Raw genomic sequence first — 27426 nt, 5'->3', positions numbered from 1 at the left:
TATTGTACTGGAGTCACAGCAAGGGCGCCGATTTCTCTGTAACTTTGGGGGAGTGTCATTCACATATGTCTTTCATTGCAGACAAGAGTCTAGGAAGCTATATATGAGCGTTGAAATTCAAGCTATGCGAAATATGGTATATTCATAAAAACACACATAAGAATAAACAATACATATTCAGAAACACATGGGGCCTACATGAGAATGGGCTGTCCTACGCCTCCAGAATCGGCGAATAACGTTGAATTTTGCAATTTTATTAAGTTAATTGAAAATAACAATACTAAACTAAGGATTGCAAAAGTTAAGGACAAAAATTTATATAAACAAAACTCTGATGAAATAAACGCATTTAACGTACCTGAGATCATGAGGATTGTCATCTGCTTCTCCATCATGTTCTTCAACGTCCTCTTTCTGATCGTTCTGCCCCTCACTAGTGGCAAATATGAGACTGCTTGACTCTTCCGTGTTGCGTGTAAAATTGGAGGATTTTGACGTGATGTTATTCTGTTCAGCTGTTGACGAACACTCAAGTAAATATATTGCATTCGAAGTTAGTTTGCAATCTGATATTGTTTCATCCTGGTTACTTTTTGAAGTGATATTTTCCCCTTTCAATGCACTTTCTCGCTCCTGATATTCCAAACGGATTGCAAGAGGATCTTTATCATCATTAGTGTTAGCAGTACATAATTCGTAATTACATTCCTCAAATGGCTCATTCTCTGCTTTCACTTCTACTTTAATAGGGACATTTTCTATTTTCGTTTCCGTTTTAATACAACCAATGTTCACATATTGAAAAGACATTTCGCCAGCACAAAAGCTCTTCAAGGTTTATATTTGAAATCTTCAAAATTTAATGTTAAAGTAAACAAACAAATCTGAAAAGAATAAAAAAAAAAATTATTGGATTTAATAAAATTTATAAACGTACCAGTAGAAAATAAAGGTAAGTTAGGTGCGTGAAGTTGGCAGGACCACTAACAGCTCAAATTCTGAAATTCGGTGCAGAATTTGAGTAGAATTTGGGCTCTCAGAAAAACCAACTCCCAGAATTTGAGTTTTCAATTTAAAGGCTCTAAGTCCATTTCAAAGGTGGTCCTGCCAACTTCACGCTGCAGTACCACCGAAAGCACAAATTCTCAAACTCCGTCCAGATATTCAGTAGAATTTGAGCATTCAAAAAAACCAACTCCCGGAATTTGAGCTTTCAATTTAAAGGGTCTAAGTCCACTTAAAAGCTGCAATTTTGAACACATCGTACCAGGACACCAACAGCTCAAATTTTGAAACTCCGTGCAGATATTGAGTAGAATTTGAGCTCTCAGAAAAACCAACTCCCAGAATATAAGCTTTCAATTTAAAGCCTCTAAGTCCATGTGAAAGGTGGTCCTGTCAACTTCATTCTGGAGGACCACCGAAAACTCAAATTCTCATCACCTTTCAAATGAACTTAGAGCCTTTAAATTGAAAGCTCAAATTTTGGGAGTTGGTTTTTCTGAGAGCTCAATTTCTACTCAAATCCTGCACTGTTTCAGAAGTTTAGCTGTTAGTGGCGCAAGTTTTAAGTAGACTTAGACCTTTTAAATTCAAAGCTCAAATTCCGGGAGTTGGTTTTTTTGAAAGCTTAAATTCTACTGAATATCTGGACGGAATTTGAGAATTTGAGCTTTCGGTGGTCCTACAGCGTGAAGTTGGCAGGACCACCTTTCAAATGGACTTAGAGCCTTTAAATTGAAAGCTCAAATTCTGGGAGTTGTTTTCTTTTTTTGAAAGCTCAAATTCTACTCAAATTCTGCACCGAGTTTCACAATTTGAGGTGTTGGTGCCGTGGTACGATGTGTTCAAAATTGCAGCTTCTAAATTGACTTAGACCCTTTAAATTGAAAGCTCAAATTCCGGGAATTGGTTTCTTTGAAAGCTCAAATTCTACTGAATATCTGGACTGAGTTTGAGAATTTGAGCTTTCGGTGGTCCTACAGCGTGAAGTTGGCAGGACCACCTTTCAAATGGACTTAGAGCCTTTAAATTGAAAGCTCAAATTCTGGGAGTTGGTTTTCTTGAGAGCCCAAATGCCCAAATTCTACTCAATATCTGCACGGAGTTTCAGAATTTGAGCTGTGGGTGTCCTGGTACGATGTGTTCAAAATTGCAGCTTTTAAGTGGACTTAGACCCTTTAAATTGAAAGCTCAAATTCCGGGAGTTGTTTTTTTTTTTTTTTTTTTTTTTTTTAAAGCGCAAATTCTACTGAATATCTGGACGGAGTTTGAGAATTTGAGCTTTCGGGAGTCCTGCAGCGTGAAGTTGGCAGGACCACCTTTCAAATGGACTTAGAGCCTTTAAATTGAAAGCTCAAATTCTGGGAGTTGGTTTTTTTGAGAGCTCAAATTCTACTCAATATCTGCACCGAGTTTCAGAATTTGAGCTGTGGGTGTCCTGGTACGATGTGTTCAAAATTGCAGCTTTCAAGTGGACTTAGACCCTTTAAATTGAAAGCTTAAATTCCGGGAGTTGGTTTTTTCGAAAGCTCAATTTCTACTGAATATCTGGACGGAGTTTGAGAATTTGAGCTTTCGGGGGTCCTGCAGCGTGAAGTTGGCAGGACCACCTTTCAAATGGACTTAGAGCCTTTAAATTGAAAGCTCAAATTCCGGTAGTGGGTTTTTTTGAAAGCTCAAATTCTACTGAATATTTGGACGGAGTTTCAGAATTTGAGCTTTCGGTGGCCCTGCAGCGTGAAGTTGGCAGGACCACCTTTCAAATGGACTTAGAGCCTTTAAATTAAAAGCTCAAATTCTGGGACTTGGTTTTTCTGAGAGCTTAAATTCTACTCAAATTCTGCACCGAGTTTCAGAATTTGAGCTGTTAGTGGTCCTGCCAACTTCACGCACCTCGGTAAGTTCCATTTTAGATGGAAATAAGTTTGTGCGTAGAAATGTTTGGTATGGGACTAGGAATATAAACGGTACTGAAACCAGAATTTTAAATCATCCGAAATTCCCCTACAACGCATACTAAAATATCTACATACCTGAATACCGAAAATGAATAACCAGACCGAAATATCGAAATACTTGCACATATCCGATTTCTTTATTTTCTCCCTTGCTAAAGCAAATAGAACGGGCTTGAATTTAAGACGGTTCTCGCGTTTGCAACCGATGCAGGGCCAAAAGCTGAATTAAAATAATTAAATGGGGGCGCGGTGGCTCAGTGGTAGAGCGTTCACCTCCCGTGCTTGGGGTCCCTGGTTCGATCCCAGCTCGCGCCGTGTGGGCTTTGTGCTGGACAAACACCGTGCTCGTGGGTTTTCCCGTTTCCTCCCACTTTCTTCATTCCACCATTTTCACTCATCTCTCATCATCACCGTCTCCTTTGGCCTAACCGGCGTAATCGTGGGACGTAAAACTTAAAGATTTCATTTCATTTTTTACAATAATTAATCAATATTTTAAGTACTATAATATTTGTTTGGTGCCCCTGAAAATAATCTCTCAAGCAGGAAGAAATATTATTTTTTAGCCGGATAAATCAACTACAAGAAAAGTTAGTGCGATTAAATTGAATACCTCATTCATGTGAATTGTTTGTGTTCTTTTTTGGCAGGTGAGTCATAAAGCATATATTTTGAAATATTCATGTATGTGTTAAATTATGAATATTTTTCATGTGTTTCTTTACGTTACTTAGCGCAGTCCAGTAAAACTTTTTTTTTTTTGATACATTAGGGCGTAACTTTGTGAGTTCAATGTCATCCTTAAATTCCTCACTTCCGTGTGGGATATTACCGAGATTCGAACCCAATACTTATTCAAAATATTTCTTTTGTTTTCCTTCACTGGATGCCACTAATTAATGGTAGTTATACCTTTCGGTAAGAGAATAATTCGCGCTAGGTTTCACTTTGCTTTTTGATGCTTAGAACTGTGACCAAGTTGATTCGGAAAATAATTTCGTTGAAATGGTGCATTTTGGTACCACAAAGGAAACGGATACCGGAACTTACCACAGACACATATACACTCAATACAAGTTCGCTTGTTTTGCGTTGTAGCTTATTACTATTATTGGATGGCATTTAGAATTTCCGCCAGTGTGATTAGGGATTCAAGAAATTTGTACCTTGTTGTCGGGATAAAGATAGAAAACAACGAGCTCCGTGGGGCTTCTAACTGCTTTCACTCACTCAGCTATATTTTGTGAAGTCAGAAAACAGTGGAGAACTTATATTTGCAAGATCGGGGAAAAAATAAAAGCTAGCATACTTTGTGATGTTCGAATTCCCAGGAAAATATTTTTCGGAAATATTCCCAAAAATGTGAATATTCCGGGAACCTAAGTCTAACATAAATTGCATGGTATTACTATTACAATTTTTAAAACTTGAATTCGGTTTTGTTACAGTATATTTATTATCGTTGTCTCCAGAGCATTCTTTAATACGTATATTCTGCACGGTATTTCGTTTTATAATATTTTATTATATTTAGACAGTACGCATAAATGTGTGTATATATATACAATAATTTTTTTTTTCTATGGGAGTATACATATATTGGGGAAAAAAGTGGTACAGGAACTGCATATACTTTTATATCGCTAAATAGTTTAAGTTTATATGTAAGTGGTTTTTATAAAGATGATCCTACTAGATATCAACATATTAATTTTTTAAATGATAAACAAATTACGTTGGATAACTGCCACAAAACATGTCTCACCATTTATCAACATTTGTACATAAATATTTATGTCCACAATATTCCCAAGATTGGGACTCCTCTCAAGAATTGGCATGTCACATTGACTCACGACCTTTCTTCCCACTCATTTCACGGAATTTCATGCGTTAATTCACATGCAATACAAGTCCAAACACCTTTTCAGAAATTTGGTTCAGGTTCAGGTTCAAGGTATTTTCCTTCCTTCTCTTCGGAAGTTTGGATCCTGGAAAAAAAGAAAAAAAAGTAAGTACTGTTTTTTTTTTCATTTAACGTTTTCCATTTTCTTTTTCCACCAAAATTCAAGAAGTTCTTTGGTTTTTTCCATTTCTTTTTCACTTAGTTCCCTTCCATTTACATTAAAACCTAGCCTCCAAGCTAATTTAACCAAATTTCCTTCCTCTTTCATTTCATCGATCCATTTCCATTTTTCCCTGATTTTTTGGGTTTCTTCACATTTTAGCAATATGTGTTCTAATGTTTCATCTTCTTTAAAACATAATTGACATTTTTCATTCACTTCTTTAAATTTTTTCAGTCTTACCCCTGTTTCAAGGCTCCCTGACCTGGCTTTGAAAAGTAAAATGCTTCCTGAATCATTGTTCATGTAATTTATTTTCTCATAACTCTTTTTATGTGTGTATATTCCTTTTAAACTGCTCTTCTTTACAACTTCTTCATACCACTTTTCCTGCGCTTTCTCTTTAAATGTTTTTTCTGTGATTTTTTCCCAATTTTTATAATTTTCTTCTCTATGCCAGCGGGTAGTTTGATCATACTTTCTTTCTAATTTCCTAACTCTCCTAAACCATTTCGTGTTCTCCCCTTTCCTCATATGTTTAGTGGCCTCATGCACCACTTTTACTAATCTTGTTTCTTCCATAAATTTTAATCTTCCAAGATATTTTACTTTACTCACACCTTCTCTTTTTTCAAAATCACTCCATCCCATTTCTCCTGTTATTGTTACATTTGCACTTAATTTATTTGCTCCTAGGGCAAACCTTCCTATTTGATTTTGTGCTTGTTGTAAAATACTCCTGGTTTTTTCCGTTAAAGTTATTACTTCATTTGCATATGTAAGCGCCGGTACTGCTACTTGTTTCCATAATATTCTTGATACCTCATATCTATTGTATGACCACATTGCTTTATTTTTTATAATTGCTGTATATTTTTGTACTTTATTTTTCAGTTTTTTTTCATGTTCAACTAAGTATTGTTCTCCTTCCTCAAGTGTGATTCCTAAAAATTCTATTTTTTCAGTCCTGCTTATTTCTATGTTTCCTGCTTTTATATTTTTATTCTCTATGTCTCCACTAAAAACCATGAACTTGCTTTTTTCTTCATTTATTTTTAGACCAATTTCTTCTCCTTTCCTAACTACTGTTTCTAACATTTCCTTAATATCTTCTATATTATTACTCATCAGAGCCACATCGTCTGCAAATAGAGTGCCAGGGATTTTTCTTACTTTTTCTTTTCCTTGCAATCTTAATTCTAACCCTCTGTTTGTTTTGATCAATGCTTCTTCCACTTCATGTATGTATATGAGGAATAGAACTGGTGATAGAGGACATCCTTGTTTCAAACCTTTATTACTTTCCATCCATTTTGATTTTACGTTTCCCATTTCATATCTGTATTTGTTGTTCTTATATAATTCCTTAAGGAGCATAATAAATTTCTTTGATATTCCTATGTTTTCCATTACTTCCCATAATATATTTCTCTTGACTGTATCATACGCCTTTTCAATATCTATAAATGCTACTATGAAATCTTCTTTTCTTTCTCTGCATATTTCTATCAGTTGTGTTATAATGTAGATGTTATCTGTTGTTCTTCTATCTGTTCTGAATCCATTCTGTAACTCACTTAAAATTTTGTTTTTCTCTAGCCAGTTCATTAACCTATCTCTTAGAATAATTGCAAAAAACTTATATACGCAGCTGGTAATCGCTATTGGTCTATAATTTTTTATATCATGTTTATCTCTACCTTTTCCTTTATATATTAACTTAATCTTCGTTTGCTTCCAACTTGGAGGAATGGTTCTTGACTCAAGTATATTATTCATAATATTCTTTAAACTTTCCAAATATTTATTATCTAAGTTTATTAACATCTCATTTGACACCTCATCTGTTCCTGTTGCTTTTCCTCTTCTTAGCTTTTTCCTAGCCTTCTCTATTTCCATATTTTCAATATCATTAGTTAAGTCCTGACTTTCTTCTTCTGCACTCTCATTACTCATTTTTGCTAATTTATTTGTTTCATTTTTCGGTTCTTCACAATTTTGTTTCATCGCCCAATCTGTTAAGTACGCCTCAATTTCCGTCCTGTCCTTCATTATTTGTCCCTTTTCATTTCTAAGAATAATTTCTTTTTCTGTTTCGTTTTGCTTTTGTCTAACATATCTCCAGAATCTTTTCCCTGCTTCTCTCCCTCCTGACTTAATTTCCTCTGCTATTTCTTCATTGAAATTTCTAATTTCTTTCATTTTAGCTATGTGTGCATCTTTCTTGCTGTTTATATATTCGTTCCATGCTTGAATTACTTCTTCTTTCCCGACAGGATATTTTAAGATTTGCCCTTAGTAAACAATGAAATTTTATGATTGACCTTAACAATTTTAAAATTTCTATGACGGGGAATATTTATTAAAATTTTTATGACGGAATATGTTTATTAGATTTAATCTAAGTACAGTATTTGATTTTTATTAGAAATACCTCAGAAAAGCAACACAGTTAAGGACAATTCTTAAGCATGGCTACGAACCTGTTATGGATACACTTGTCAGCAGACACCCAGTGTTGCCAGGTCCCCAGTTCGTAAAGTCGCTACTGTACTGTCAAAATTCCGTCACGTTCCGCTACACTTAACTGAAATTCCGCTATTTTCCGCTACATTATAAAATTGAACTTTGATGGTTAAAAAAAACAGTTTTAATAACACTTCAAAATATTTCCTGTATTCCCACCGGAAGTAAAACCCAGGACCAATTGATTATAAGACGACTAGCATATCAGAACGTTATAGGACTAGTTCTTAGTAATCAGAAATATCAGGATATTTTAAGATTTGCCCTTAGTAAACAATGAGATTTTATGATTGACCTTAACAATTTTAAAATTTCTATGACGGGGAATATTTATTAAAATTTTTATGACGGAATATGTTTATTAGATTTAATCTAAGTACAGTATTTGATTTTTATTAGAAATACCTCAGAAAAGCAACACAGTTAAGGACAATTCTTAAGCATGGCTACGAACCTGTTACGGATACACTTGTCAGCATACAATGTTATTTTAAGAAGCACATTTCTTGCAAACAAACATAAGTACTTTTCTTCAAATACATGTGCACTTTTGGAAAACTATTTTATGGAGTTAAATGTAAATGATATAGGTCAACAAATGTAATTTCCGTACAGATATGTATCCAGGCAAAAGCGGAGTTTGGTGGTCGCAATGAGGTGACAGAACCAGGCCCCGCGCTTTTAGAGACCCCACGTTCTAAGCATGGTTCGTCCAAGAAGTAGATACAAAAGCACATCGCAATTTTTACCAGTACTCTGGCCCCGTGGGGTCATTATTGACACTAACCCAGCGCTCACCTAACGCCTCCTCTGTATCCAGGAGATTATTGAGAGTGATCTCTAAGTTTTTCCAATTAGAATCTAAATTCAACCTGAATATAAATTGTATATTAACTCTGTAAAATCCACATGAAGTTTAATCAAATTTATATAGAAGTTGGACTTCCGGGTTATCTCTCGTCCTCGTATCCTCACCCGTGCGTACGTACCTGTTGGCATAGTGCCTTCTATTACTTCAAAATTATAACACTTTACTTAAATAATTTATGATTTGAAGTAGGAAACTCTAAAGAATTTTGGATTATACGGCTTTTTGTAGATGTACATTAACAAAAGATGCATCTTATACCTCAATTGCAATTCCCATTTTGAATAAAGTCAGCAGGAGCAGGCAGAACACTTGGGTAATTCTCCTCTCCTCTTACATCATCGTTCTCGAAAACAGGATAATCCCGTTTATTGAAATTTGTTACTTTCTCTCTACAAAATTATATTATGCATTATAGAAAGGAAGAAATGTTTTCTAACCTAATTTATTCACTTTTTTCAAGATATGGGGGGAAACGGGAAGTTTTAAGATAAGTTTTCAAAAGTCGCTACACTTTCCGCATTTTTCGTCTGTCGCCGCTCTGTCGCCAGGGCAACGAAAAGTCGCTACGCGTAGCGGAATTCCGCTACGGTAGGCAACACTGGAGACACCAGACACACAGAATAAACTATTTTATGTGGTTCGCGCTGTAATGATAGTACTTCGTTCCTATCTATACAAAATTTGTACAACTTTTACAGCAATTGCCAATCAGAAACTTAATACTTTCTAGTGCAAATGAAAATGAAACTTAAAAAATCGTGTTATTAATAAGTTATATAAAGTACAGTCAATGAATTTTAAAGTTCTAACCTTTAAATTATTTAAAACCTAGAAGTATAAAAGATAATGAATTAAAAAAAAATAGTGATATCGTTATATGCCAGGGGGGAGAAAAACCCGAATATTCCTTTTTTTCTATTTTCCATCCCAATGGGAATATTCAAACTAAACATCACTAAACTTATTATCATTCTTTTTGAACCCAGTATTATCACGAAAATAGTGAAAGAATTTGTTATTTAACCATTACTTTTGATGGATATCGTGAATTTCAACTTTGGTAACGATATTGTGGGTCAAGGAATAATATTCTAGAAGACAATGAGAAGGACGTCGGTTAAGTTCTCAACAACGTAACAGGGATAAGTTCTCTTAGACGCAGTGTGCTAGTGCCATATGAAATCTTTGGTCTTGACGCTTATCTTCCAATAATCTTCGTCATAGGCGGTGATTAGGGGGCAAAGGTGGGCAGCTGCCCTCGGACTTTTTTGAAGCAACCCATTAATGTAGATAGTTTCATTTGGAAATGTAAAGTTTTTGTATGTATTAGCAATTCATAGAAAAAAATGGTGCTGCAATATAATATTTGCCGTTGCGTGGGTGCGTATTGCTTATCTTCCTGTGGAGTAGAGAAAATTACAGGAATTGCATTTTAATTGCCACAGAAAATAACCCCCCCCCAAAAAACCTATTGCAGCACAATTGCAGGATACATTCACTTCTTCCTACAAGGGCTCAATATGTTAGTCAGCCGCTTTGAAACTGATTGAGGGAACATTTCGAAAAACAAGAAAAGAATTTCATAATTATTGTTTAATTCCACAAAAATTGACAGCTCCGATATTGTCTTTTCTTCTTTCTGAAGTAAGAAATATTGATTAAAAAGAGCGTAATAAGAAAAAACTTCTATATTTTCCATTCTTTTGTAGTGTAATACACGAGTGAAGCGGTGATTAGGGGTGTACGAGTGAAAACTGCACCTAATGGCAACGAAAATGTTTCGAGAAGTTGCAAAAAAAAAATATTTCTTTAAATGTCGTTGTATATGCCAGTGGCGGCTAATGTTAGTGTTGGAGCGTTGCGCAACGACCAAAGTATTTCAAGAAAAAAATATTATTAGCAATAGTAGTAAAGAACAGAAAAAATACTTTCTAATACTCCCATATATACTTGAAATAACATTTTTTTTTTTTTATACTTTTGTAACTGTCCCTTTCATTAATCCGTTTTAAAAAGCAAAAAATAATCCACCACAGAGTCTCTAATTTATATTGTGTTGCAGCGAGCATACAACGACCAGATTCCTTCAGCGAAGAAATTGGAGCGAATATCAAGTCTCCTTTCCACTATCTCAGAAGTTAAAGGGTCTGGTCGTTGCAGTGCTTCTGCAACACAGCACGGTTTCCAGTGAATGGGAAGGATTTCGCTCTAAATAAGCTTTCTGAATTTTATTTCACTAGCAATTAACAAATGGAATTTGTTTTTATGCATTCATATTTTTAAATTACGGTACTTATACTGAAGCAAATCAATATAATAACAATTAAAAAACTGATAGCAGAATTACAAAATAAGAAAGAAAATGTGTAGTAGAGCAGAAATCAAATGAAAGTAGATCCGCATTTACAAGTTAATTCTTAGCTTATATAAATAATGAAGGTTTCTTCTACAGTAATTTGTGAACCAAATATTAATAAGTCAGTAGTAGGCCCCCGCGTTTGCGCGAATGACTCATCCTCACTCTCTTTTATGACCGGGGTGAAAGGTCAATGACCTTGGCCCGGGGTCAATGACCTAGGGGTACCTAGGACCACCCCCTCTAAATTTTGGCAGGGGTACCTTGCCCCACCCCTTAAATTTTGGCAGGGGTACATAGGACCACCCCCCTTAAATTTTGGAAATTGCCAAATTTAAAAATTTGGTATGGTAGCCTAGGACCATAGTATGTACCTCTATCAGTATTGGGTGTCTATGTCGTTCCCTTTCATGGGTAAAAAATTGCCAAAAATTCAAATTTCGGGGGTTTTTTGACCTAATTTATCCCCTTTGATGAGGTGTTATTACCTTATATAGTTATATGGACGTATACAGGGGTCCATTCCCTTTCATAAGACATGGGTATATTAATGCACCCCTTGAAAAATTTGGGAGGGGTACCTTGACCCACCCCTTAAATTTTGGAAATTGCCCAATTTAAACATTGGGTATTATAGTACAGGACCCTAATATGTATTATGATAAATTTGGGCGGTCCACCTCATTCCCTTCTAGGGGTACAAAATTGCCAAAATATAAACGTAAGCAATACGTTGTACCACGTGTTTGGTTTTTGGTCGATTTTATCCCCTTTGATGAGGTGTTATTATCCTATATAGTTATATGGTCATGTATAGGGGTCCATTCCCTTTCATAAGATATGGGTATATTTGTGCACTCCTTTAAAAATTTGGGAGGGTACTTTGGCCCACCCCTTAAATTTTGGAAATTGCCCAATTTAAACATTTGGTATTATAGTACCGGATCCTAACATGTATTATGATAAATTTGGGTGGTCCACCTCGTTCCCTTCTAGGGGTACAAAATTGTCAAAATATAAACGTAAGCAATACGTTATACCACGTGTTTGGTTTTCGGTCGATTTTATCCCCTTTGATGAGGTGTTATTATCCTATATAGTTATATGGTCATGTATAGGGGTCCATTACCTTTCATAAGATATGGATATATTTGTGCACTCCTTTAAAAATTTGGGAGGGGTACTTTGGCCCACCCCTTAAATTTTGGAAATTGCCCAATTTAAACATTTGGTATTATAGTACCGGATCCTAACATGTATTATGATAAATTTGGGTGGTCCACCTCGTTCCCTTCTAGGGGTACAAAATTGTCACAATATAAACGTAAGCAATACGTTGTACCACGTGTTTGGTCTTTTGGCCCAATTTATCCTCTTGGATGAGGTCCTATTACCTTATATGGTTATATGGTTATGTATAGGGGTCTATTCCCTATCATAAGACATAGGTACATTTGTGCACTCCTTTAAAAATTTGGGAGGGATACTTTGGCCCACCCCTTAAATTTTAGAAATTGCTCATTTTATATATTTGGTATTATAGTACTGGACCCTAATATGTATTATGATAAATTTGGGTGGTCCACCTCGTTCCCTTCTAGGGGTACAAAATTGCCAAAATATAAACGTAAGCAATACGTAGTACCATGTGTTTGGTTTTTTTGTCGATTTTATTTCCTTTGATGAGGTGCTATTATCCTATATAGTTATATGGTCATATATAGGAGTCCATTACCTTTCATAAGATATAGGTATGTTTGTACACTCCTTTAAAAATTTGGGAGGGGTACTTTGGCCCACCCCTTAAATTTTGGAAATTGCCCAATTTAAACATTTGGTATTATAGTACTGGACCCTAACATGTATTATGATAAATTTGGGTGGTCCACCTCGTTCCCTTTTAGGGGTACAAAATTGCCAAAATATAAACGTAAGCAATACGTTGTACCACGTGTTTGGTTTTTGACCTAATTTATTCCTTTGGATGAGGTCCTATTACCTTATATGGTAATGTATAGGTGTTCATTCCCTATCATAAGACATAGGTACATTGATGCACCCCGGGAGGGGATTCGGTATCATAGTACATGACTCAACATGTATTATGATAAATTTGGGTGGTCCACATCGTTCTCTTTTAGGGGTACAAAATTGCTAAAATATAAACATAAGCAATATGTTGTACCATGTGTTTGGTTTTTGGCCCAATTTCTCCCCTTTGAGGAGGTTCTATTACCTTATATGGTTATATGGTCATGTATATAGGTTCATTTCCTATCATAAGATATGGGTACATTGATGCATCCTTTAAAAGTTTGGGAGGGGTATCTTGGCTCATCCACTCGGTTTTAGAAATTGTTTAATATAAGCATTTGGTATCATAGTACAGGTCTCCAATATGTACCACTATAAATTTGGATGGTCCACATCGTTCCCTTTTCATAGGTAAAGAACTACCAAAAATCAAATTTTCGGAGGTTATTGACCTCTATTTAGCATGTTATATGGATATGTACAGAGGTTTATTACCTTTATATGTTTATGTTCCCTTTTAAATTTGGGAATTATCAAATAACAAAATTCGGTAAACGTTTTCTAAGCCCCATTGTAGATGTTGATGTTCCTCTTATGGCCAAATATTCAAAATTTAAATGTTATTGACCGGCTTTATTATTGAATAAGTACAGGATTTATTACTTTTTTCATAAGACACAGGTGTATTTGTGTACCAATCTTAAATTTTGGAAGGGGTACATTTCTTATTGTCGTATCAATAATTGGTAATTGGATAGTATCTCATTCATTGGGTAAATCATTATGATCACGTGATCGGTTATTGACCTATGATGGGATTAGGAGTCCAGGACATTGGTACATTGAAACTTTGTAGGATAATTTGATAATGCGTCATTGGTTTTGATTATTCCCGCCAAATATAAACGTAAGCAAGACGTTGTACCACGTGATTGTCCTTGATGAGGTAGTGTACAGGGATTCATTTCCTTTGTTGTGGTACTTCTTAAGTTTGAGTACACACACACACACACTTCTAGAAAACAGTTGGTTCTACTCAGGTAAACAATTGACGGACATTATTGACCTTATTGAACATATAATGATATGATTAACTCTAAGACTTAGGTATATCAAGAGAAGTATTCTTTAAATTTGGGAATGGTGATAAACAGAATTTTAACATAAGGTGTGAAATTTGAAACAATACATTGAACTTTAGTCACAGCTCATAGTCTAAGATCATTGGTGGTGATTGATTTGAAATCTGATAGCTAACCTTATTGAATCTTATGACTCATAGACGAAAGGCAATACATGCTACAACACTGACAAAGTTATTGTTAATGCAATTTGATTGGTGGATCACTATCTTTCCTGCAATCTGATTGGTTGATCACTATCTTTCGTGCAATCTGATAGGTTGATGAGTTTTAAATCTTTTTCTGCATTCAGTTTTGTTTTAACATTTAAAAAATTTGAAACTTTGGTTTGACATTTTTTCGTTTCCAAATTTTTTGTTTAAAATTTTTTGTTTCGAAATTTTTGTTTGAAAATTTTGGTTAAAATTTTTTCGTTTCCAAAATTTTTGTTTGAAAAAATTTTCGTTTCAAAATTTTGTTTGAATTTTTTTGTTTGAAATTTATCGTTTCCAAATTTTTTTCGTTTCAAATTTTTTTTTCAAAATTTTGTTTCAAAGTTTTTTGTTCGAAATTTTCGTTTGAAATTTTTGTTTCAAAGTTTGGTTTGACATTTTTTAAAGTTTGTGCACTCATTAGTAAAGAACCGGAACTGTTTAGAGCAAAAATCTTTGACAACATTGTTTTTTCATGATGCAATAGTACACGTCAGAACATGGGGTTGTACTTGAAATGGAAAAACAAATCATTGAAATGGATCATTTTATTACACTCCACATACATCCATACCAGATAGTGGTTCTGGATATTGTCGATACAATGTATTTTGAACTTCTTGCACTAGTTTTCTTTAGCATATAATTTTAATTCCAATATAAGTCTTTTAAGGTCTATTGCAATATCAATTGGTGGAAACTCAATGTCCATTTGATCACAAATAAACTGTTTATCAATACAGTTATGCACCCAAGAACGATGTTGACAACCATCACAATATCTAGATACATGTTGTACAATATGCATGACACATTTTTCAAAATAGTACTTTTTCAGGAATATACTTGTTTTGTTGCACACTTCCACTGCATGTTTCACACACTAAAATACGTTGATGAATTTGTTCCATTCCGTTTGCGTTAGATACACCATGTTGCGAGGGACATGGAATGTACTCTTTTTATGTAACAGCACCATCTTCTCTTCAAGGACTGTACGCAGCACCACTTCATGATTTGAGCCTAATGATTTGACTATGGTCACATTTAGCTCATCATGAAAATAATCGTTCATTTGGTCGATTCGTGCCATTCTTCACAGGTCAGTTGTACACCAAATTGTTCTGCTTTGCCCAATCGAATTACTGGTTCAAATGTTCTAGCACTGATACCAATCATCACATGTTTTGTTTGAAATATATTGATTGGATAATAGCTTGCGAAGATGAACTCTTTATCGTTAGAAGTACACATCTTTCCTCCTGAAAAGCACTTGCTCAAATGATTTCGTGGGATGACACTGTATTTGCTGGTTTATAGTTATTGCTGACGTCATTGGTAAGGAATGTGCTGATTCATGATTTCATCACAGTTGCTGACGTCATGCCGACCAACCACATTCATACAACTATGTCTGATGTGCTGACCTTTGAATTACAATTGCTGACGAATCCGGCTGTGTACTAAATTCAAATTGACGACTTCGACCCAAGAATCCTTTGTAACATAAAGATACAGATCCAGTATTTAAGAAACGCAGCAGTTCTTCTTGTTTTGATGCATCCATGGGTAGATGTCTTGCTGGTAAAATTATATTCTTATCATTTTCAAGCATCACTACGATTCGTAATCCAAACTTTGTAGGGATCATTTGGCTAGCTAAGATTCTATAAGGTACATTCTGTTGTAAATCAGTAATCTTGGTAAATGATTTCATCACATCACGTGTGTTTAGAAACTGCAGACAAGTTGCCATGATGATGTTATTATGAATACTAACTCGAACGATGATGCAAAACTGATGACGTTGCATTATCATGTTCTGACGTGTACTATTGCATCATGAAAAAACAATGTTGTCAAAGATTTTAGTTCTAAACAGTTCCGGTTCTTTACTAATGAGTGCACAAACTTTAAAAAATGTCGAACCAAACTTTGAAACAAAAATTTCAAACGAAAATTTCGAACAAAAAACTTTGAAACAAAATTTTCCAAACAAAACTGTTCAAACAAAAATTTTTTAAACAGAAAAAAATTTTGGAAACGAAAAATTTCAAACGAAAAAATTTTAAACAAAAAAATTTTGAAACAAAAATTTACAAACAAAAAAATTTCAAACAAAATTTTCAAACAAAATTTTTTTCAAACAAAAATTTCAAACGAAAAGTTTCAAACAAAAAATTTCAAGCAAAAAAATTTCAAACTAAAAAAAATTTACGTATCACGGTTAACCGTCAAACTTTATCCGGTTTTTAACTATTCGATTAACAAATAAACGGTTTTGATCATATTTATCAGTGAGTGCAAAATGTTGAACGAAACCAAGATTTTTAAATGTTAAACAAAACTTAAAACTGAATACAGCAAAGATTTGAAAATCATCAACCAATCAGATTGCACGAAAGATAGTGATCAACCAATCAGATTGCAGGAAAGATAGTGATCCACCAATCAAATTGCATTAACAATAACTTTGTCAGTGTTGTAGCATGTATTGCCTTTCGTCTATGAGTCATAAGATTCAATAAGGTTAGCTATCAGATTTCAAATCAATCACCACCAATGATCTTAGACTATGAGCTGTGACTAAAGTTCAATGTATTGTTTCAAATTTCACACCTTATGTTAAAATTCTGTTTATCACCATTCCCAAATTTAAAGAATACTTCTCTTGATATACCTAAGTCTTAGAGTTAATCATATCATTATATGTTCAATAAGGTCAATAATGTCCGTCAATTGTTTACCTGAGTAGAACCAACTGTTTTCTAGAAGTGTGTGTGTGTGTGTACTCAAACTTAAGAAGTACCACAACAAAGGAAATGAATCCCTGTACACTACCTCATCAAGAACAATCACGTGGTACAACGTCTTGCTTACGTTAATATTTGGCGGGAATAATCAAAACCAATGACGCATTATCAAATTATCCTACTAAGTTTCAATGTACCAATGTCCTGGACTCCTAATCCCATCATAGGTCAATAACCGATCACGTGATCATAATGATTTACCCAATGAATGAGATACTATCCAATTACCAATTATTGATACGACAATAAGAAATGTACCCCTTCCAAAATTTAAGATTGGTACACAAATACACCTGTGTCTTATGAAAAAAGTAATAAATCCTGTACTTATTCAATAATAAAGCCGGTCAATAACATTTAAATTTTGAATATTTGGCCATAAGAGGAACATCAACATCTACAATGGGGCTTAGAAAACGTTTACCGAATTTTGTTATTTAATAATTCCCAAATTTAAAAGGGAACATAAACATATAAAGGTAATAAACCTCTGTACATATCCATATAACATGCTAAATAGAGGTCAATAACCTCCGAAAATTTGATTTTTGGTAGTTCTTTACCTATGAAAAGGGAACGATGTGGACCATCCAAATTTATAGTGGTACATATTGGAGACCTGTACTATGATACCAAATGCTTATATTAAACAATTTCTAAAACCGAGTGGATGAGCCAAGATACCCCTCCCAAATTTTTAAAGGATGCATCAATGTACCCATATCTTATGATAGGAAATGAACCTATATACATGACCATATAACCATATAAGGTAATAGAACCTCCTCAAAGGGGAGAAATTGGGCCAAAAACCAAACACATGGTACAACATATTGCTTATGTTTATATTTTAGCAATTTTGTACCCCTAAAAGAGAACGATGTGGACCACCCAAATTTATCATAATACATGTTGAGTCATGTACTATGATACCGAATCCCCTCCCGGGGTGCATCAATGTACCTATGTCTTATGATAGGGAATGAACACCTATACATTACCATATAAGGTAATAGGACCTCATCCAAAGGAATAAATTAGGTCAAAAACCAAACACGTGGTACAACGTATTGCTTACGTTTATATTTTGGCAATTTTGTACCCCTAAAAGGGAACGAGGTGGACCACCCAAATTTATCATAATACATGTTAGGGTCCAGTACTATAATACCAAATGTTTAAATTGGGCAATTTCCAAAATTTAAGGGGTGGGCCAAAGTACCCCTCCCAAATTTTTAAAGGAGTGTACAAACATACCCATATCTTATGAAAGGTAATGGACTCCTATATATGACCATATAACTATATAGGATAATAGCACCTCATCAAAGGAAATAAAATCGACAAAAAAACCAAACACATGGTACTACGTATTGCTTACGTTTATATTTTGGCAATTTTGTACCCCTAGAAGGAAACGAGGTGGACCACCCAAATTTATCATAATACATATTAGGGTCCAGTACTATAATACCAAATATATAAAATGAGCAATTTCTAAAATTTAAGGGGTGGGCCAAAGTATCCCTCCCAAATTTTTAAAGGAGTGCACAAATGTACCTATGTCTTATGATAGGGAATAGACCCCTATACATAACCATATAACCATATAAGGTAATAGGACCTCATCCAAGAGGATAAATTGGGCCAAAAGACCAAACACGTGGTACAACGTATTGCTTACGTTTATATTGTGACAATTTTGTACCCCTAGAAGGGAACGAGGTGGACCACCCAAATTTATCATAATACATGTTAGGATCCGGTACTATAATACCAAATGTTTAAATTGGGCAATTTCCAAAATTTAAGGGGTGGGCCAAAGTACCCCTCCCAAATTTTTAAAGGAGTGCACAAATATATCCATATCTTATGAAAGGTAATGGACCCCTATACATGACCATATAACTATATAGGATAATAACACCTCATCAAAGGGGATAAAATCGACCGAAAACCAAACACGTGGTATAACGTATTGCTTACGTTTATATTTTGACAATTTTGTACCCCTAGAAGGGAACGAGGTGGACCACCCAAATTTATCATAATACATGTTAGGATCCGGTACTATAATACCAAATGTTTAAAATGGGCAATTTCCAAAATTTAAGGGGTGGGCCAAAGTACCCTCCCAAATTTTTAAAGGAGTGCACAAATATACCCATATCTTATGAAAGGGAATGGGCCCCTATACATGACCATATAACTATATAGGATAATAACACCTCATCAAAGGGGATAAAATCGACCAAAAACCAAACACGTGGTACAACGTATTGCTTACGTTTATATTTTGGCAATTTTGTACCCCTAGAAGGGAATGAGGTGGACCGCCCAAATTTATCATAATACATATTAGGGTCCTGTACTATAATACCCAATGTTTAAATTGGGCAATTTCCAAAATTTAAGGGGTGGGTCAAGGTACCCCTCCCAAATTTTTCAAGGGGTGCATTAATATACCCATGTCTTATGAAAGGGAATGGACCCCTGTATACGTCCATATAACTATATAAGGTAATAACACCTCATCAAAGGGGATAAATTAGGTCAAAAACCCCCGAAATTTGAATTTTTGGCAATTTTTTACCCATGAAAGGGAACGACATAGACACCCAATACTGATAGAGGTACATACTATGGTCCTAGGCTACCATACCAAATTTTTAAATTTGGCAATTTCCAAAATTTAAGGGGGGTGGTCCTATGTACCCCTGCCAAAATTTAAGGGGTGGGGCAAGGTACCCCTGCCAAAATTTAGACGGGGTGGTCCTAGGTACCCCTAGGTCATTGACTCCGGGCCAAGGTCATTGACCTTTCACCCCGGTCATAAAAGAGAGTGAGGATGAGTCATTCGCGCAAACGCGGGGGCCTACTACTAAGTCAATATGCAGAATCCCCCCTGTGGATAGTATTTTAGTATATACATATTTCTTTTATAAAATAAGCATATTTTATATTCTTGCTAAAACTGTATGGTGGGGAACGCCACATTGAATTTGGGACAAGTTAGCAATGCGCAGAGGAGTAGCCACGAGGGGGTTCCACCGGGTCCTGACCTCCGAAAAATTTAAACTTGACTAACATTTGTAGACTTTTCTAAAGAACTATACTTGTTTAACAGAGAAATGATTGATGTACGGTAAATATTTTCTTCTACACCTCATCATGTACTCTTTCTTTTCTTATAGAAATAATCGTTCTATCATTTAAAAAAATATAGGTGACAGTAATTAAGAATTACTTATCTTTTCGGGTACAGTATAAGACAGGTTCGTTATTATGTAGACGTATTGGACCTTCCTCAAATACTTTGGACCCCTCCCAGCTAACATGTTGTTCCAATATCTGGCGGGTTTCAAGGTTGCTTTCCAGAACGTTAATAAACGTTGTTTCGCCTCATGTAAAAGTATATTGTGTTCATCGTGCATTGCGTAACAACCAAGACGGATGATTTGGAATGTAGTTTTTTTTTCTTTTACGCACATGTGTGTACGTATGTGTTGATATATGACTAGGGTTGTCAACTCTGCAAAATAATAAAAAAAACGGCACTTCCTCAAAATTCTTTATGATATAGGTCTCAGTGTGAAGTATCTCTGTTCGGGCCTATCCATGGAAAGGAAATGTACTATTGTGGACAAAAGTGCATTAACACATATATTCTGTATGTCCTTAGAACATTCACTAATAAGCTTAATAGATACATTGTACTATAAATGAGAAACTCAAATTGATCAACCGGCATTGGTCAATTTATTGTATTTACCAGTAAGTACCATTTCTTTAAAATTATCGAAACAGATGAACAAAAGTATCATAATATTTACGTGACAATTTTGGATTTGGAAAATGAAATTCACTCTTTAAACATATAGTCTACTTCAACTATAGGAAATTGCTTTAAGAAGTCCTTTTCCACTCTTAATAAACGTATAAAATTCCTTGAAAGTAAATTTCAAATTTTCCCTCATACAGTCCCTGCCATCTCTCTAAAACTTTCTAAACAGGTGAACAAAATATATTAATCGTTGATAGATGGTGAAAGGTGACAGTTTTGAGTTTACAGAATGACAGCTACTTTTCAATAATTATACTTCGAACTAGATACAAATTGAAAAAAAACGGTTATAAAGGGCCTGGTGAGAAGTTTATACCCGCCACCGGCTTTATTCAAAATAGCAGCAATTTTTCCGGCCAGGCCAATGAAAAGCCGGCCAGTTGACAGCCCTATGTATGAATATGTAACATTCGCAATACATATACCAGTATCTCTTTGGTATCAGCTGTTTTTGTTATTAGTTATAAGATTTAATTTTATTGTGTGTGCTTTAATTCTGTACATAACCTACAAATTCTGAATGAATTGCATACCATGACTTCAGTAAATAACTTACAAAAAATGCCCAGCTTTCAACCGAGGAAAACTTACAATTAAGGCATAGACAAAACAAGCAAAGTGCAATTCAGGAGAGTGTTCAAAAAAACGGTTTAAATTTACAGGACATCATATGGCAGTAACGTATGCACTGCAGTAATGTTGTATGGCAGTAATGTTGTGCAGTGCTGAACTTTTTGAATGTCGTTAACTTCTTACAACAGCAACTACAACACTTCAGATTGTAACTTGTTGATAGGAATCACAATAGCCACCTACAACTGAAACACCACTTTCAGAATTATTCCCCCCCCCGTCACAAATACCATGTGCTGTTCAACGGTGATATTACCAATTCAACTGTACAATAAACAAATGAAGAATCCTATGTTGGTGGTTTAACAATTAAATTAAATGTTCTAGAACTCTGAAATTAGGACTTCTGCATCAATTTTGCATTTTGAGCGTGAGTCTAATAGTTTGAACACGTCTGTATTTAATTGTTGACAGAACACATCCGGTCTGTGTTCTTTTATATTTATAATTAGAATTTCAATTACGATTTTTAGTATTTAGGTATTTTTACTATGATTGTAAAATTTCTTATTGGACTATCAATTCCTAATATATATTAAAAAGATGTAATTGCTGGAGGTCAGCTGCTGCACAAAGTGGTTTGGCCTATCCAAACCACACATAAAAATATATACAGAACATACAGCGGTTATGTGATCAAGCACTTTGGCTATAGCACAATAGTAGTGATTGATGTTCATGAACCCAACTCGGCACTAACATAAAAGGCGGTGTTCAGAGACAATTTGTTAATCTATTTTTCGTCACCGACTAGTTAGTGACATACTAGCTCTATACTAAGGAAAATGTACCTTTTGGTATTCAGAGTCTACTTTGAGTACAACTAAAAAGTTAATTTGGGTATGATTATGTAATATAATCCCAATGCATCGGGTGAGAAAAATAAATGTGGCAACTACGGAATGTAGATGTGCGCATGCGTAGTCTGAAAAAAAAATATAAATACATGAAATCCGAAATGTTGTGTCGCACAAGCTAAACCGTGGCTAAAAGGGCATGCTCTGGTCTAGATTAATTAGTCGCATGTGATTAACTTCGTCTACTACTACGTACTAAACAGAGACTCTGAATGCACGTTTGATAACCATCCGTTAGTCAAACTAGTAGTAAGGCATTAATCATTTGTCAAAACGACTCTGCATAAGGCCCAAAATATCTAAACCAGAGACGATCCTTGAAAATAACTTGCCTTGACAGTTTTTGACGAAAGTATGAACTCAAGGATTGAACAAAGTAAGCTTTTGTGAAGTCTGGCGAAAAAGTCTCGTTTTTTTCAGAAAGTTACAAAAGAACTCCAAGGCAAAAGAATTACTGTCATTCAAGCAAATGATAATGCAGACAGGCTCATCGTGCAAACAGCTATCAAACTGGTTAACAGCGCAAATAATGAGCCTGCACTTTGTGATGTGCCTTGGTGGCCACAAGAGGTGGAAATAATTTTGGATGAAGTTTTGAGAAGAAATTGTTGTATCTACGCAAAATCTTGCAAACCCTGCCGACGCCCATGAATGGGGGTCAACTTTAAAAACAAAAAAGAAAGAAATAGTTCTTTATTTAATGAGATGGACCTTTAAATGATGATGTTTTCTTTATTTTTAATCATTGTGTGATTTGTTCTCTTTTTTTAAAAAAGGAAAGAATGGAAAATAATGAATATGTGGTTATTTATAAAAAAATAGAATTGAGTGCAATTTGTAACTTTGTTCTGAGTGATAAGCGAAACGAAAGAAAAGAACGGTTGTGCATGTATTACGTCAGCACTCAATGGAGTATCCTTGCGCTTCTGCCTTGTGGTTGAAGGTCGTTGCTTGAAGCTTCAGTTGCAAGCCAGAAATATAACGAGGATAGTATGGGTGTCAAACTGAACCTATTAACTGACTCGACCGTGAAAGTTCGTGAAGACTTGTTGGAATTAGATTGCCGTGAGTAGATGTATACTCATACGTCCTTTTTTTTGACCTTGAAAGTACTTACACTTTTTGGTACATACTGTCGTTGAAGTAATGAATATTGTAATTACTCTAAGTACTCTCATTGAAGTACAAAGGTTCAATTGTAATTGAATTATTACAGCTTTTTTTACCGGTACTTTAGGAACAATTACTGACATGTAATTATGCTGTACCGGACTGTAGTCTCATTATTTTGCGTACGTAATAATGACCTACATATTTTTTGTCCATTTTTTCTTTTATATGCGTTCCTTTGTAAAGCATGTTAAAGTGACAGGATAAATTATTTTTTGATAAAGGTTTAAATATGAAATTGAACGAAACGGTCGGCTGTGTTTGTACTTTATGTTGATTAATTATTTCTTGTGTACTTTGTATCATTTTGAATGTCTAAACAGAGATGGCTCATATATAATGATCTTTGCATTTGGTCTTTTAAAGTGATAAGTTGAATGAATTTGTAATGGGGGCGTGAGATAGAATTAATCGGTAGATTTTGTAGTGCTTTGAATTATAGCGACAAATTTAAATAAAACAACGTTAGTTACTGAAAATAAATTGTTTTGGGTTTAAATGAGAAAATAATGTTAATTTAGTTCTGAGTATAGTGGACATTTTAATATAAAGGAAGTAATTAATAATGTAAAGAATTCACGCATGGTTCTTGAAATGTATAATTAATGTCAACCGTTTGATTTTAAAAGACTTTTTTGAAACGGAAACGGAATCCTTTAAAGATTAATTGTTTGGGTAAACAGCAGGTAAACAAAACTGCAACCCGGCAGGTTTAGGACGCGACAGGAAAATTAATTCAGAGCGACAAGGGTTCTTTAAGAAAAGAGACCGCCATCTGTTTTAACATAAGTGCCCGCAGGGGAGGTTGGGCGACACAGAGGATGTAATATACGAGTTACGGAGAGTGAGAAGGTTCTAGAATTTGGTAGAACTTTCTGGATTTATTTTTGTTGGTATATAAACTTTGATGCAAATCAAGTGATTACATTTGAAGAAATGAAAGTGCACGATGCGTTTGAGTTGGTGGATTGTATTATATAGAAGTTAACAGAGAAGAAGAATTTATCTGGCTTTGTGTTTTTTTTCTTGTTTTATGTTTATGTTTTCTTTTTTTCATATGAGAAGGGACATTGGAAATGAAATACACGTAAACACTTGTAATTGTTGTGGGTATAAGGGGGACGGAAGTGTTTGTTTTTTATCGGGAATTGATTGCGGATTTTACGACATCGAAAACTATATGACTCGATGTACTTATATGGAATTATAAATTAACTAAGGTGTAGTTTAATGTAATATGGAGGCTGCAGGGATTCAATATTGGTCATTGCACTTGGATTTGAACTAAGATTTTCTTACGTGGAAAACCGTACGCTAAATCTTTTGCTCGATGGAGTTTTTTACTTATATGGCACTAAAATTGAACACAAACTGTGACGTTGCCGGGAATCGAATCATGATCTTCCGCGCCGAAAGCCAAACACAATAAACAAATAGCAAGGAATTTTGAATTGTTCGGACCTTTCCGTCAGTCGGACCTCGGACAGTCGGACCTTTCCGTCCGTCCTGACATATTAAAAGAATAGATGCATAGACACACAGACAGATAAATTTCATAATAAATATGCGATTATTTTTTTGCTCATAGGACCTAACACCTCTTCAAAATATAAGAAGTTAGTCTTACATGAAAAGACCATTAAATGATGGGTGAAACTGATTATTTATGTAATATAGTATTAATTGTTTATTATTTTTGTGTGTGGTATTAACATTTACAGTAGGGGAAAGGAACTGGGTAACCTACACCTGCTTTGAATTTTATCTTTAGTAATATTGAACTGAACATAAGTTTGAATTTTGGTGACGAATAATATTTTTATGTTTGTTAGCATATGTCAGTGGTTCCCAACCTTTTTCATTTTGAGGCGCACCTGGAAAAAATGTTAACTTTGTGAAATGCAGGAGCTGAATAAAGCTTGGTATGTGATATGTTTTAATTGTAATACTTTTGTAATCATTTTATGAGAAAATTTAGATTTTTCTTATCGTTCCTTGAAGGTACAAATAATCGTATTTGATTTGGAGTTTAGTGTCCCTTTTCAGTACCATAGTTATATGGGGACATGGACCTACTGATGAACGTTGACCCCGAAGCACATTGCCTCTCGCTGGAATCGAACTCGAGTCTCCCATACCAGAGGCGCATACGCTAACCACGTAGCCACAAAGAAGATTTATTCGTGTTTAAAACCGTTACGTGAACTAAAGTACGGTATATAGTTAATTTCTTTTGGTAAGATTTGTGTTTTACATTATATATTCACCTTGTGATTTACAGCGGTCGTAAGCTAATAGATAGGAGTTTTGAGTTGTAAATGGGAGGAAAGTATTTGAAAATGTTATTTTGCTCAAAGTCACGTCTCAATTTCATTAATTGAATGCCGGACAAGCGCCTTTTGTATGTATAGAGCATATGGCTTTTTACTTTAACGCCTTAGGGTTACATTTTCTGGCTATGAAAGATGTGAAACTAGTTTAAAAAGTAAAACGATTACTATGGTTTATATGAAAGAAGCACCGTGAATCAAACTTGGACCTACGTGTACGAAAAGCGTCCATGCTAACTATTAATTTATCGGAATATATTAGACAGTATGGAGAACAAGAATTAGTACCAAGAATGTAATTTTACGTGCGTATGTGACATACAGGCTGAGACGTTTTTATACTAACATTATCAGTGAGATTATTTTGTTTCGCTAGTATTATATATCTAGGTTTTAGGGTAAAGTAGACCGGTGAAAGCGAATACTTATAAGTAATTTATGACGGGAAGAAATAATAGTGGTAGAGGGAAATAGACATAATGTTTCTTCGGATGAAAGGAAGACATTTCGTATGAGGCATAACCATACTATTTTATTGAGGCATTAGATCATAGATTTTTAGTTCAAGAATTTTAGATGGGGATAATGTAAAAGTAATTAGAACATGATACGGTATTAGTTAACGAAGAATCCTCTACATTAAAATTCTGTGTATGAAATTAGTACACAGTACTAATACTGCGTACTGCAGTGTGCTAAAATGAACCGAGAATAATAAGTTGTCTAATATTAATTACGTTGATTGCATGGTTTAAAGGCACTTTTTAAATATAGAAAACATATTTGTTTCTCGCCGAGCGACTTTGTATGAGAAGTGATTAGTAAGAGGAGATATATATGTAATAACAGGTAGTGTACGTCAGGGACAACTTGTAGTCATCTAAACAAGGAAAAGTAGCGACAATTTTTGTTACGGAATATAAGAGATAAACGTTTATTTGGCAGCGCAGGTAACGGCATCTAATAGTGTGATTAATGTACTTATTATTAGAATTAGCCTTATATACTGATTATAGTATTTAAGTTTATGACAAGATTTACTAGCTTTGAAATTCTGTAGGTCGTTCGCAAATTTCCTGTACACTAGCGCCATGTTTGCCGTCAGATACGAGGTAGCTCAGATAATAACAAGTATTGGCTTAACCGACCTATTAGGAATTACCGTGACTGAGTAACTGAGACGCCTTGCTGTTACAATAAGGATAGTAGTTTTAAATCGGTAACAATATTTACTGTATAAAGCTGCGAGTTATGCAGGCTGGGCATATAGTGAAGTCTATTAATGTTATATAGAGACTGAGACATGCTGTTCATTATTAGGATAACAACATGGTGCACTGTGTGTAAATCAGCAATTCACAACTTTTAATGCAAGTTGGCTACAAGTATGTAACTGACAGATTGTTAGAATCTTGCAGATGCTCGCTTGCTGCTAACTTAGAGATCAGAAAACTTTTAAAGTTCCGCAAGTCTAGTGCAAGTGAAGCGCAAACTTATGCTATGTAGGATGTGACATACTCTGCAATGAAGCAGAAACGGAACTGGTGGGTCACATACCTAGAACAGATAGAAGATGGACGAGAAATAACATACATTGGATTTTCTAGAGATAAGAAGCGATGTACATATA

General features: G+C 34.8%; 1 protein-coding gene across 2 annotated transcripts in view; it reads right to left on the bottom strand.

Moving 5' to 3' along the window:
* The window catches only part of LOC145689947 (uncharacterized), a 54127-nt gene extending 49168 nt beyond the window's left edge, over positions 1 to 4959 (bottom strand). The window contains exons 1-2 of one of the 2 annotated variants that reach the window (XR_014132128.1): positions 4729 to 4951; positions 362 to 887 (exon numbers count right to left, since the gene is read on the bottom strand). Coding sequence is in view for 1 of the 2 variants with exons in the window: in XM_081764320.1 (XP_081620446.1) it covers positions 362 to 813 (452 nt within the window). In the remaining variant the exon portion in view is untranslated. Of the gene's footprint in view, positions 1 to 361; positions 888 to 4728 lie in introns of both variants that reach the window. The other variant, XM_081764320.1, reaches the window with a different exon arrangement.
* Between the last annotated feature and the right edge of the window lie 22467 nt (positions 4960 to 27426).

This window comes from Thermobia domestica, chromosome 7 (assembly GCF_964235325.1).
Source record: "Thermobia domestica chromosome 7, izTheDome1.hap1.1, whole genome shotgun sequence".
Taxonomy (NCBI): domain Eukaryota; kingdom Metazoa; phylum Arthropoda; class Insecta; order Zygentoma; family Lepismatidae; genus Thermobia; species Thermobia domestica.
Note: the sequence above shows the minus strand (reverse complement) of the source record. Positions and strands in the feature narration are given on the sequence as shown.